Source organism: Bufo gargarizans, chromosome 3, assembly GCF_014858855.1.
Source record: "Bufo gargarizans isolate SCDJY-AF-19 chromosome 3, ASM1485885v1, whole genome shotgun sequence".
Lineage (NCBI taxonomy): Eukaryota > Metazoa > Chordata > Amphibia > Anura > Bufonidae > Bufo > Bufo gargarizans.
The window spans coordinates 455,994,512-456,008,378 of NC_058082.1; the positions used below are offsets into that span (position 1 = coordinate 455,994,512).

General features: G+C 44.5%; 1 protein-coding gene across 1 annotated transcript in view; it reads left to right on the forward strand.

Annotated features, from left to right (window-relative positions):
- The first annotated feature begins 211 nt into the window (after positions 1-211).
- The window catches only part of DIPK2B (divergent protein kinase domain 2B), an 88,364-nt gene continuing 74,708 nt past the window's right edge, over positions 212-13,867 (forward strand). Inside the window, exon 1 of the mRNA XM_044283596.1 lies at positions 212-471. Within this exon, the coding sequence (XP_044139531.1) occupies positions 260-471 (212 nt within the window). The 5' untranslated portion in view covers positions 212-259. The remainder of the gene's footprint in view (positions 472-13,867) is intronic.

Genomic DNA, 13,867 nt, shown 5'->3' on the forward strand with positions numbered 1-13,867 from the left:
CTGAACGCTGATATTAATTCTTTAAAGGTCTGTGACTGACTGAAGAAACCTCTGAAGTTAACATAGGAAGCATAACCATAGCAATCTATATTATCTGCATCCTCCATGAGTTTCCTCCTTCCTCTCATAGCCAGAACATTTCTTCCCATTTACACATTACAAATTAATAGCATGCCGGACTTAGCATATTTCCTAATGACCACGAGAAAAGTTATGCACATAATTGTACGAGCCCGAGACATTTTGAGGCGTTTTACAAATGCCGTCCGGGATGTTTATGTTAATGATAGGCCATTACTTTACCCTATTTTTTATTCTTCTGATGGCAAAAGAAAATGTAGAAGCAACAAATGTTTCAGTGGCAAAACTGAAAAGTTCTTATAATTTTGGCAAAAGCTTTCTTGGACTTAATAAGTGTAATGCCTGCGTTGGAACCTCAGCCTGCAAGAAGTTCTTTAAGGAAGAGATCAGGTCAGAATTTTGTTGTATCAAAATGTGTTCATATTTGTGAGATAAATGCATAGATAGATAGATAGATAGATAGATAGATAATATATAGATAGATAGATAGATAGATAGATAGATAGATAGATAGATAGATAGAGAGATAGAAGATATATAAATTAGATAGATATTAGATACTATACATATATAAAGATAGATCTGTAATAGATAGATAGATATGAAATATATAGAAGATATATAAATTAGATAGATAGATAGATAGATACTATATAGAAAGATAGATCTGTGATAGATAGATATTATATATATATATATATATAGATAGGTAGATAGATAGATCTGTGAGATAGATAGATAGATAGATAGATAGATAGATAGATAGATAGATAGATAGATCTGTGAGATAGATAGATAGATAGATAGATAGATAGATAGAAGATATATAAATTATGTAGATATTAGATACTATATATATATATATATATATATATATATATATATATATATATATAAAGATAGATCTGTAATAGATAGAAAGATAGATAGATAGATATGAAATAGATAGAAGATATATAAATTAGATAGATATGAGATAGATAGATAGATAGATACTATATAGAAAGATAGATCTGTGATAGATAGATATTATATATATATATAGATAGGTAGATAGATAGATCTGTGAGATAGATAGATAGATATGATGTCATCTTGTACTGTGATATCACCCTGTGCATTATTCCTGTACTCTTACTATGCACATTATATCTGTTATGTGACATCATTGTGTCAGCTTTATTTTCCTGGGGCAGCACAATGTACAGTACTCCACTATCATGACATCACCATTTGCACCATACTTTGACAGTAGCATTGCTAGGTGTTTTTACTGTGATGATACTATGTGCATTATCACTATGCTGTAGCATCATTTTTCTTGCTTTTTGTTATTTTGTGCATTATCCTTGTTCTTTAGAAAAAAAATAGACATGGGATAGATCGCAGACCAAGAGAATAAGCTTTTCATGTTTTGAACTCAATTGGAGCTGTTTGTAGTCATCACATGAAAACCTTTCTTTTTCTGGTGGTTGTCAGTGAATATCCAGTTATGTCAGAACCTTCCAGCTCCTAATTTCCCAACACGAACTGTAGCTGGATATTTCAACTATCGCACTTCCTGCTATTAGGACATAAATTATAAGACAGAAATAGGTACTTGACATTGTAAATCTGGCATGGATCCCGTGTCAAAAATCTGCCAGCAACAGCGTGGAATCTGACTGCTGTTATTTTCAATGGGAGACCACTCTGTTCATGTGGAATAGGTTTAAAGCCACGGCCAAAACAACAGCACAGTCTCACTGAAAACAATGGGAGGCAGTTTCTGCGCCTTACTACATTGAAGTGATTAGTCCATACTCTATTGCAGTCAATGGGGAAAAGCTAAAACGAGCTAGCAGGTTTTTGTGCTTTTTGGTGTAGTTTTTGTCTCCAGCGACAGCTCGGCCAACTGAACTGGAATTGTGTTTTTACAGCGGACTTTAGACATGTGAACATACCCTTTGACTTTCCTTAAAGGGGTTGTGTCAATTCAGCAAGTGGCATTCATCATGTAGATAAAGTTAATACAAGCCACTTACTAATGTATTGTGATTATCGATATTACCTCCTCTGCTGGCTTGATTCATTTTTCCATCATACATTGCTAATTTCCATGGTTATGACCACCCTGCAATCCATCAGCGGTGGCCGTGCTTGCACACTGATGCTGTGAGGAGAACATGTTATCTAAAGTGCAATCCTTGTGATAATAGTAGGTGTAGAATTTGGTGCACAGTATATAGCACTATTGTTCTATTGCCCACAGAAGACCATTGCATTGATTAGTGTAATTTGTACGTGCAGCAGTATTTGTCCAGCCGATTCTCTGCATATTTGCCGGATTTCGCCGGATCTCTGCCAGTCCCATTAATATTTAATGGGGCGGGTGGGCATTCAGGCGGCATCTGGCTGGACCCAGAACAGCCTTCCAGAGCTTTCAAATGCTAGTGTAAAACTAGACTTACATGAGCATAACTATAGGCAGATCAGCCATAGCACTTACTACGGGCCCAAAGGCGGGGGGGGGGGGGTGGTTGGGCATTGACAATCACTTGCAATAAATATTGTACCTTTTTGCGGGGAATCAACATGCCAACTTTTGGGTATTGTGTGGGTTTTCTCTCTGACAGTTAAAACCAGTTAAAACCATTTAGTAACACATAACCTTTTCTTATCATCTCTTTTTTATTTTCTGAACATTATTATGGGGGCTGCCATCTTGCCTGAACAGCATTTAGAAAGAATTAGGAAAATTGCTTTACGGCAGCCCCATGACCCATAGACACAATGGTCAGCAGGGGACCTCAGTGACGCCTATGGGAGAGTTTTCTAGACATGTTCTATGACCTGTGCAGAGGTCATTGTACAAGGGAAGAATAGATAAGCTCTGACGATCACCTATTGTGAATGGTGGATCCTGTCTTATCTGTAGGGATGAGCGAACTCGAACTGTATAGTTCGGGTTCGTACCGAATTTTGGGGTGTCCGTGACACGGACCCGAACCCGGACATTTTCGTAAAAGTCCGGGTTCGGGTTCGGTGTTCGTCGCTTTCTTCGCGCTTTTGTGACGCTTTCTTGGCGCTTTTTGAAAGGCTGCAAAGCAGCCAATCAACAAGCGTCATACTACTTGCCCCAAGAGGCCATCACAGCCATGCCTACTATTGGCATGGCTGTGATTGGCCAGAGCACCATGTGACCCAGCCTCTATTTAAGCTGGAGTCACATAGCGCCGCCCGTCACTCTGCTCTGATTAGCGTAGGGAGAGGTTGCGGCTGCGACAGTAGGGCGAGATTAGGCAGATTAACTCCTCCAAAGGACTTGATTAACTGATCGATCTGCAGCTGTGGATCATTGAGCTGCTGATCCTCAATTGCTCACTGTTTTTAGGCTGCACAGACCGTTTGTCAGTCTCATTTTTCTGGGGTGATCGGCGGCCATTTTGTGTCTTGTGGTGCGCCAGCACAAGCTGCGACCAAGTGCATTTAACCCTCAATGGTGTGGTTGTTTTTTGGCTAAAGCCTACATCAGGGTGAAGCTGTCACACCAAGTGCATTTAACCAGCAATAGTCTGTTCATTTTTTGGCCATATACAAAATCAGGGGCAAGCTGCGCCTGTCACCAAGTGCATTTAACCCTCAATGGTGTGGTTGTTTTTTGGCTAAAGCCTACATCAGGGTGAAGCTGTCACACCAAGTGCATTTAACCAGCAATAGTCTGTTCATTTTTTGGCCATATACAAAATCAGGGGCAAGCTGCGCCTGTCACCAAGTGCATTTAACCCTCAATGGTGTGGTTGTTTTTTGGCTAAAGCCTACATCAGGGTGAAGCTGTCACACCAAGTGCATTTAACCAGCAATAGTCTGTTCATTTTTTGGCCATATACAAAATCAGGGGCAAGCTGCGCCTGTCACCAAGTGCATTTAACCCTCAATGGTGTGGTTGTTTTTTGGCTAAAGCCTACATCAGGGTGAAGCTGTCACACCAAGTGCATTTAACCAGCAATAGTCTGTTCATTTTTTGGCCATATCCCAGTCTAATTCTGTCACTAAATCCATACCGGTCACCCAGCGCCTAAATACTAGGCCTCAAATTTATATCCAGCTAAATCTGTCCCTAGTGCTGTAGCTGGGCGAGTTATTTAGTGTCCGTTCAAGCACATTTCTTGTTCTGGGTTGAAATACAATTCCCAATTTAGCAATTTCATAATTTAGTGGTTCCTGCTATATCAGAGCTATTTGAAATCTATCCCAAAAAGGGTATATAATATTGAAGGTGCACATTGGGTCATTCAGAATAACTTCACACACACCCGCTACTGTGTATTTCCAAGTCTAATTCTGTCACTAAACCCATACCTGTCACCCAGCGCCTAAATACTAGGCCTCAAATTTAAATCCCTCTAAATCTCTCGTTACCCACCGCTGTACTGTTGTTGCTGGGCAAGATATTTAGTGTCCGTCAAAGCACATTTTTTGTTCTGGGTTGAAGTACAATTCCCAATTTAGCAATTTCATAATTTAGTGGTTTCTGCTATATCAGAGCTATTTGAAATCTATCCCTAAAAGGGTATATAATATTGAAGGTGCACATAGGGTCATTCAGAATAACTTCACACACACGCTTCTGTGCATTTCCAAGTCTAATTCTGTCACTAAATCCATACCGGTGACCCAGCGCCTAAATACTAGGCCTCAAATTTAAATCCCTCTAAATCTCTCGTTACCCACCGCTGTACTGTTGTTGCTGGGCAAGATATTTAGTGTCCGTCAAAGCACATTTTTTGTTCTGGGTTGAAGTACAATTCCCAATTTAGCAATTTCATAATTTAGTGGTTTCTGCTATATCAGAGCTATTTGAAATCTATCCCTAAAAGGGTATATAATATTGAAGGTGCACATAGGGTCATTCAGAATAACTTCACACACGCTTCTGTGCATTTCCAAGTCTAATTCTGTCACTAAATCCATACCGGTGACCCAGCGCCTAAATACTAGGCCTCAAATTTAAATCCCTCTAAATCTCTCGTTACCCACCACTGTACTGTTGTTGCTGGGCAAGATATTTAGTGTCCGTCAAAGCACATTTTTTGTTCTGGGTTGAAGTACAATTCCCAATTTAGCAATTTCATAATTTAGTGGTTTCTGCTATATCAGAGCTATTTGAAATCTATCCCTAAAAGGGTATATAATATTGAAGGTGCACATAGGGTCATTCAGAATAACTTCACACACACGCTTCTGTGCATTTCCAAGTCTAATTCTGTCACTAAATCCATACCGGTGACCCAGCGCCTAAATACTAGGCCTCAAATTTAAATCCCTCTAAATCTCTCGTTACCCACCACTGTACTGTTGTTGCTGGGCAAGATATTTAGTGTCCGTCAAAGCACATTTTTTGTTCTGGGTTGAAGTACAATTCCCAATTTAGCAATTTCATAATTTAGTGGTTTCTGCTATATCAGAGCTATTTGAAATCTATCCCTAAAAGGGTATATAATATTGAAGGTGCACATAGGGTCATTCAGAATAACTTCACACACACGCTTCTGTGCATTTCCAAGTCTAATTCTGTCACTAAATCCATACCGGTGACCCAGCGCCTAAATACTAGGCCTCAAATTTAAATCCCTCTAAATCTCTCGTTACCCACCGCTGTACTGTTGTTGCTGGGCAAGATATTTAGTGTCCGTCAAAGCACATTTTTTGTTCTGGGTTGAAGTACAATTCCCAATTTAGCAATTTCATAATTTAGTGGTTTCTGCTATATCAGAGCTATTTGAAATCTATCCCTAAAAGGGTATATAATATTGAAGGTGCACATAGGGTCATTCAGAATAACTTCACACACACGCTTCTGTGCATTTCCAAGTCTAATTCTGTCACTAAATCCATACCGGTGACCCAGCGCCTAAATACTAGGCCTCAAATTTAAATCCCTCTAAATCTCTCGTTACCCACCGCTGTACTGTTGTTGCTGGGCAAGATATTTAGTGTCCGTCAAAGCACATTTTTTGTTCTGGGTTGAAGTACAATTCCCAATTTAGCAATTTCATAATTTAGTGGTTCCTGCTATATCAGAGCTATTTGAAATCTATCCCAAAAAGGGTATATAATATTGAAGGTGCACATTGGGTCATTCAGAATAACTTCACACACACCCGCTACTGTGTATTTCCAAGTCTAATTCTGTCACTAAACCCATACCTGTCACCCAGCGCCTAAATACTAGGCCTCAAATTTAAATCCCTCTAAATCTCTCGTTACCCACCGCTGTACTGTTGTTGCTGGGCAAGATATTTAGTGTCCGTCAAAGCACATTTTTTGTTCTGGGTTGAAGTACAATTCCCAATTTAGCAATTTCATAATTTAGTGGTTTCTGCTATATCAGAGCTATTTGAAATCTATCCCTAAAAGGGTATATAATATTGAAGGTGCACATAGGGTCATTCAGAATAACTTCACACACACGCTTCTGTGCATTTCCAAGTCTAATTCTGTCACTAAATCCATACCGGTGACCCAGCGCCTAAATACTAGGCCTCAAATTTAAATCCCTCTAAATCTCTCGTTACCCACCGCTGTACTGTTGTTGCTGGGCAAGATATTTAGTGTCCGTCAAAGCACATTTTTTGTTCTGGGTTGAAGTACAATTCCCAATTTAGCAATTTCATAATTTAGTGGTTTCTGCTATATCAGAGCTATTTGAAATCTATCCCTAAAAGGGTATATAATATTGAAGGTGCACATAGGGTCATTCAGAATAACTTCACACACACGCTTCTGTGCATTTCCAAGTCTAATTCTGTCACTAAATCCATACCGGTGACCCAGCGCCTAAATACTAGGCCTCAAATTTAAATCCCTCTAAATCTCTCGTTACCCACCGCTGTACTGTTGTTGCTGGGCAAGATATTTAGTGTCCGTCAAAGCACATTTTTTGTTCTGGGTTGAAGTACAATTCCCAATTTAGCAATTTCATAATTTAGTGGTTCCTGCTATATCAGAGCTATTTGAAATCTATCCCAAAAGGGTATATAATATTGAAGGTGCACATTGGGTCATTCAGAATAACTTCACACACACCCGCTACTGTGTATTTCCAAGTCTAATTCTGTCACTAAACCCATACCTGTCACCCAGCGCCTAAATACTAGGCCTCAAATTTAAATCCCTCTAAATCTCTCGTTACCCACCGCTGTACTGTTGTTGCTGGGCAAGATATTTAGTGTCCGTCAAAGCACATTTTTTGTTCTGGGTTGAAGTACAATTCCCAATTTAGCAATTTCATAATTTAGTGGTTTCTGCTATATCAGAGCTATTTGAAATCTATCCCTAAAAGGGTATATAATATTGAAGGTGCACATAGGGTCATTCAGAATAACTTCACACACACGCTTCTGTGCATTTCCAAGTCTAATTCTGTCACTAAATCCATACCGGTGACCCAGCGCCTAAATACTAGGCCTCAAATTTAAATCCCTCTAAATCTCTCGTTACCCACCGCTGTACTGTTGTTGCTGGGCAAGATATTTAGTGTCCGTCAAAGCACATTTTTTGTTCTGGGTTGAAGTACAATTCCCAATTTAGCAATTTCATAATTTAGTGGTTTCTGCTATATCAGAGCTATTTGAAATCTATCCCTAAAAGGGTATATAATATTGAAGGTGCACATAGGGTCATTCAGAATAACTTCACACACACGCTTCTGTGCATTTCCAAGTCTAATTCTGTCACTAAATCCATACCGGTGACCCAGCGCCTAAATACTAGGCCTCAAATTTAAATCCCTCTAAATCTCTCGTTACCCACCGCTGTACTGTTGTTGCTGGGCAAGATATTTAGTGTCCGTCAAAGCACATTTTTTGTTCTGGGTTGAAGTACAATTCCCAATTTAGCAATTTCATAATTTAGTGGTTTCTGCTATATCAGAGCTATTTGAAATCTATCCCTAAAAGGGTATATAATATTGAAGGTGCACATAGGGTCATTCAGAATAACTTCACACACACGCTTCTGTGCATTTCCAAGTCTAATTCTGTCACTAAATCCATACCGGTGACCCAGCGCCTAAATACTAGGCCTCAAATTTAAATCCCTCTAAATCTCTCGTTACCCACCACTGTACTGTTGTTGCTGGGCAAGATATTTAGTGTCCGTCAAAGCACATTTTTTGTTCTGGGTTGAAGTACAATTCCCAATTTAGCAATTTCATAATTTAGTGGTTCCTGCTATATCAGAGCTATTTGAAATCTATCCCAAAAAGGGTATATAATATTGAAGGTGCACATTGGGTCATTCAGAATAACTTCACACACACCCGCTACTGTGTATTTCCAAGTCTAATTCTGTCACTAAACCCATACCTGTCACCCAGCGCCTAAATACTAGGCCTCAAATTTAAATCCCTCTAAATCTCTCGTTACCCCGCTGTACTGTTGTTGCTGGGCAAGATATTTAGTGTCCGTCAAAGCACATTTTTTGTTCTGGGTTGAAGTACAATTCCCAATTTAGCAATTTCATAATTTAGTGGTTCTGCTATATCAGAGCTATTTGAAATCTATCCCTAAAAGGGTATATAATATTCAAGGTGCACATAGGGTCATTCAGAATAACTTCACACACACGCTTCTGTGCATTTCCAAGTCTAATTCTGTCACTAAATCCATACCGGTCACCCAGCGCCTAAATACTAGGCCTCAAATTTATATCCCGCTGAATTTGAATACAATACATTGGGCCAAATAATATATTTGTTGTTGTGGTGAACCATAACAATGAGAAAAACATCTAGTAAGGGACGCGGACGTGGACATGGTCGTGGTGGTGTTAGTGGACCCTCTGGTGCTGGGAGAGGACGTGGCCGTTCTGCCACATCCACACGTCCTAGTGTACCAACTACCTCAGGTCCCAGTAGCCGCCAGAATTTACAGCGATATATGGTGGGGCCCAATGCCGTTCTAAGGATGGTAAGGCCTGAGCAGGTACAGGCATTAGTCAATTGGGTGGCCGACAGTGGATCCAGCACGTTCACATTATCTCCCACCCAGTCTTCTGCAGAAAGCGCACAGATGGCGCCTGAAAACCAACCCCATCAGTCTGTCACATCACCCCCATGCATACCAGGGAAACTGTCTCAGCCTCAAGTTATGCAGCAGTCTCTTATGCTGTTTGAAGACTCCGCTGGCAGGGTTTCCCAAGGGCATCCACCTAGCCCTTCCCCAGCGGTGAAAGACATAGAATGCACTGACGCACAACCACTTATGTTTCCTGATGATGAGGACATGGGAATACCACCTCAGCATGTCTCTGATGATGACGAAACACAGGTGCCAACTGCTGCGTCTTTCTGCAGTGTGCAGACTGAACAGGAGGTCAGGGATCAAGACTGGGTGGAAGACGATGCAGGGGACGATGAGGTCCTAGACCCCACATGGAATGAAGGTCGTGCCACTGACTTTCACAGTTCGGAGGAAGAGGCAGTGGTGAGACCGAGCCAACAGCGTAGCAAAAGAGGGAGCAGTGGGCAAAAGCAGAACACCCGCCGCCAAGAGACTCCGCCTGCTACTGACCGCCGCCATCTGGGACCGAGCACCCCAAAGGCAGCTTCAAGGAGTTCCCTGGCATGGCACTTCTTCAAACAATGTGCTGACGACAAGACCCGAGTGGTTTGCACGCTGTGCCATCAGAGCCTGAAGCGAGGCATTAACGTTCTGAACCTGAGCACAACCTGCATGACCAGGCACCTGCATGCAAAGCATGAACTGCAGTGGAGTAAACACCTTAAAACCAAGGAAGTCACTCAGGCTCCCCCTGCTACCTCTTCTGCTGCTGCCGCCTCGGCCTATTCTGCTGCTGCCGCCTCGGCCTCTTCCTCCGCCTCTGGAGGAACGTTGGCACCTGCCGCCCAGCAAACAGGGGATGTACCACCAACACCACCACCACCACCTCCGTCACCAAGCGTCTCAACCATGTCACACGCCAGCGTTCAGCTCTCCATCTCACAAACATTTGATAGAAAGCGTAAATTCCCACCTAGCCACCCTCGATCCCTGGCCCTGAATGCCAGCATTTCTAAACTACTGGCCTATGAAATGCTGTCATTTAGGCTGGTGGACACAGACAGCTTCAAACAGCTCATGTCGCTTGCTGTCCCACAGTATGTTGTTCCCAGCCGGCACTACTTCTCCAAGAGAGCCGTGCCTTCCCTGCACAACCAAGTATCCGATAAAATCAAGTGTGCACTGCGCAACGCCATCTGTAGCAAGGTCCACCTAACCACAGATACGTGGACCAGTAAGCACGGCCAGGGACGCTATATCTCCCTAACTGCACACTGGGTAAATGTAGTGGCAGCTGGGCCCCAGGCGGAGAGCTGTTTGGCGCACGTCCTGCCGCCGCCAAGGATCGCAGGGCAACATTCTTTGCCTCCTGTTGCCACCTCCTCCTTCTCGGCTTCCTCCTCCTCTTCTTCCACCTGCTCATCCAGTCAGCCACACACCTTCACCACCAACTTCAGCACAGCCCGGGGTAAACGTCAGCAGGCCATTCTGAAACTCATATGTTTGGGGGACAGGCCCCACACCGCACAGGAGTTGTGGCGGGGTATTGAACAACAGACCGACGAGTGGTTGCTGCCGGTGAGCCTCAAGCCCGGCCTGGTGGTGTGTGATAATGGGCGAAATCTCGTTGCAGCTCTGGGACTAGCCAATTTGACGCACATCCCTTGCTTGGCGCATGTGCTGAATTTGGTGGTGCAGAAGTTCATTCACAACTACCCCGACATGTCAGAGCTGCTGCATAAAGTGCGGGCCGTCTGTTCGCGCTTCCGGCGTTCACATCCTGCCGCTGCTCGCCTGTCTGCGCTACAGCGTAACTTCGGCCTTCCCGCTCACCGCCTCATATGCGACGTGCCCACCAGGTGGAACTCCACCTTGCACATGCTGGACAGACTGTGCGAGCAGCAGCAGGCCATAGTGGAGTTTCAGCTGCAGCACGCACGGGTCAGTCGCACTACAGAACAGCACCACTTCACCACCAATGACTGGGCCTCCATGCGAGACCTGTGTGCCCTGTTGCGCTGTTTCGAGTACTCCACCAACATGGCCAGTGGCGATGACACCGTTATCAGCGTTACAATACCACTTCTATGTCTCCTTGAGAAAACACTTAGGGCGATGATGGAACAGGAGGTGGCCCAGGAGGAGGAGGAGGAGGATGAGGAAGAGGGGTCATTTTTAGCACTTTCAGGCCAGTCTCTTCGAAGTGACTCAGAGGGAGGTTTTTTGCAACAGCAGAGGCCAGGTACAAATGTGGCCAGCCAGGGCCCACTACTGGAGGACGAGGAGGACGAGGATGAGGAGGAGGTGGAGGAGGATGAGGATGAAGCATGGTCACAGCGGGGTGGCACCCAACGCAGCTCGGGTCCATCACTGGTGCGTGGCTGGGGGGAAAGGCAGGACGATGACGATACGCCTCCCACAGAGGACAGCTTGTCCTTACCCCTGGGCAGCCTGGCACACATGAGCGACTACATGCTGCAGTGCCTGCGCAACGACAGCAGAGTTGCCCACATTTTAACCTGTGCGGACTACTGGGTTGCCACCCTGCTGGATCCACGCTACAAAGACAATGTGCCCACCTTACTTCCTGCACTGGAGCGTGATAGGAAGATGCGCGAGTACAAGCGCACGTTGGTAGACGCGCTACTGAGAGCATTCCCAAATGTCACAGGGGAACAAGTGGAAGCCCAAGGCCAAGGCAGAGGAGGAGCAAGAGGTCGCCAAGGCAGCTGTGTCACGGCCAGCTCCTCTGAGGGCAGGGTTAGCATGGCAGAGATGTGGAAAACTTTTGTCAACACGCCACAGCTAACTGCACCACCACCTGATACGCAACGTGTTAGCAGGAGGCAACATTTCACTAACATGGTGGAACAGTACGTGTGCACACCCCTCCACGTACTGACTGATGGTTCGGCCCCATTCAACTTCTGGGTCTCTAAATTGTCCACGTGGCCAGAGCTAGCCTTTTATGCCTTGGAGGTGCTGGCCTGCCCGGCAGCCAGCGTTTTGTCTGAACGTGTATTCAGCACGGCAGGGGGCGTCATTACAGACAAACGCAGCCGCCTGTCTACAGCCAATGTGGACAAGCTGACGTTCATAAAAATGAACCAGGCATGGATCCCACAGGACCTGTCCGTCCCTTGTCCAGATTAGACATTAACTACCTCCCCATAACCATATATTATTGGACTCCAGGGCACTTCCTCATTCAATCCTATTTTTATTTTCATTTTACCATTATATTGCGATGCTACCCAAAGTTGAATGAACCTCTCCTCTGCCTGTGTGCTAGGCCTAAATATATGCCAATGGACTGTTGCAGTGGTGGCTGACATGAAGCCTGATTCTCTGCTATGACATGCAGACTAATTCTCTGCTGACATGAAGCCAGATTGTCTGTTACGGGACCTCTCTCCTCTGCCTGGGTGCTGGGCCTAAATTTATGACAATGGACTGTTGCAGTGGTGGCTGACGTGAAGCCTGATTCTCTGCTATGACATGCAGACTGATTCTCTGCTGACATGAAGCCAGATCGTCTGTTACGGGACCTCTCTGCTCTGCCTGTGTGCTAGGCCTAAATATATGCCAATGGACTGTTGCAGTGGTGGGTGACGTGAAGCCTCATTCTCTGCTATGACATGCAGACTGATTCTCTGCTGACATGAAGCCAGATTGTCTGTTACGGGACCTCTCTGCTCTGCCTGTGTGCTAGGCCTAAATATATGCCAATGGACTGTTGCAGTGGTGGGTGACGTGAAGCCTCATTCTCTGCTATGACATGCAGACTGATTCTCTGCTGTCATGAAGCCAGATTGTCTGTTACGGGACCTCTCTGCTCTGCCTGTGTGCTAGGCCTAAATATATGCCAATGGACTGTTGCAGTGGTGGGTGACGTGAAGCCTCATTCTCTGCTATGACATGCAGACTGATTCTCTGCTGACATGAAGCCAGATTGTCTGTTACGGGACCTCTCTGCTCTGCCTGTGTGCTAGGCCTAAATATATGCCAATGGACTGTTGCAGTGGTGGGTGACGTGAAGCCTCATTCTCTGCTATGACATGCAGACTGATTCTCTGCTGTCATGAAGCCAGATTGTCTGTTACGGGACCTCTCTGCTCTGCCTGTGTGCTAGGCCTAAATATATGCCAATGGACTGTTGCAGTGGTGGGTGACGTGAAGCCTCATTCTCTGCTATGACATGCAGACTAATTCTCTGCTGACATGAAGACAGATTCTCTGTTACGGGACCTCTCTCCTCTGCCTGTGTGTGTGCTGGGCCTAAATATATGCCAATGGACTGTTGCAGTGGTGGCTGACGTGAAGCCTCATTCTCTGCTATGACATGCAGACTGATTCTCTGCTGACATGAAGCCAGATTCTCTGTTACGGGACCTCTCTCCTCTGCCTGTGTGTGTGCTGGGCCTAAATATATGCCAATGGACTGTTGCAGTGGTGGCTGACGTGAAGCCTCATTCTCTGCTATGACATGCAGACTGATTCTCTGCTGACATGAAGCCAGATTCTCTGTTACGGGACCTCTCTCCTCTGCCTGTGTGTGTGCTGGGCCTAAATATATGCCAATGGACTGTTGCAGTGGTGGCTGACGTGAAGCCTCATTCTCTGCTATGACATGCAGACTGATTCTCTGCTGACATGAAGCCAGATTCTCTGTTACGGGACCTCTCTCCTCTGCCTGTGTGTGTGCTGGGCCTAAATATATGCCAATGGACTGTTGCAGTGGT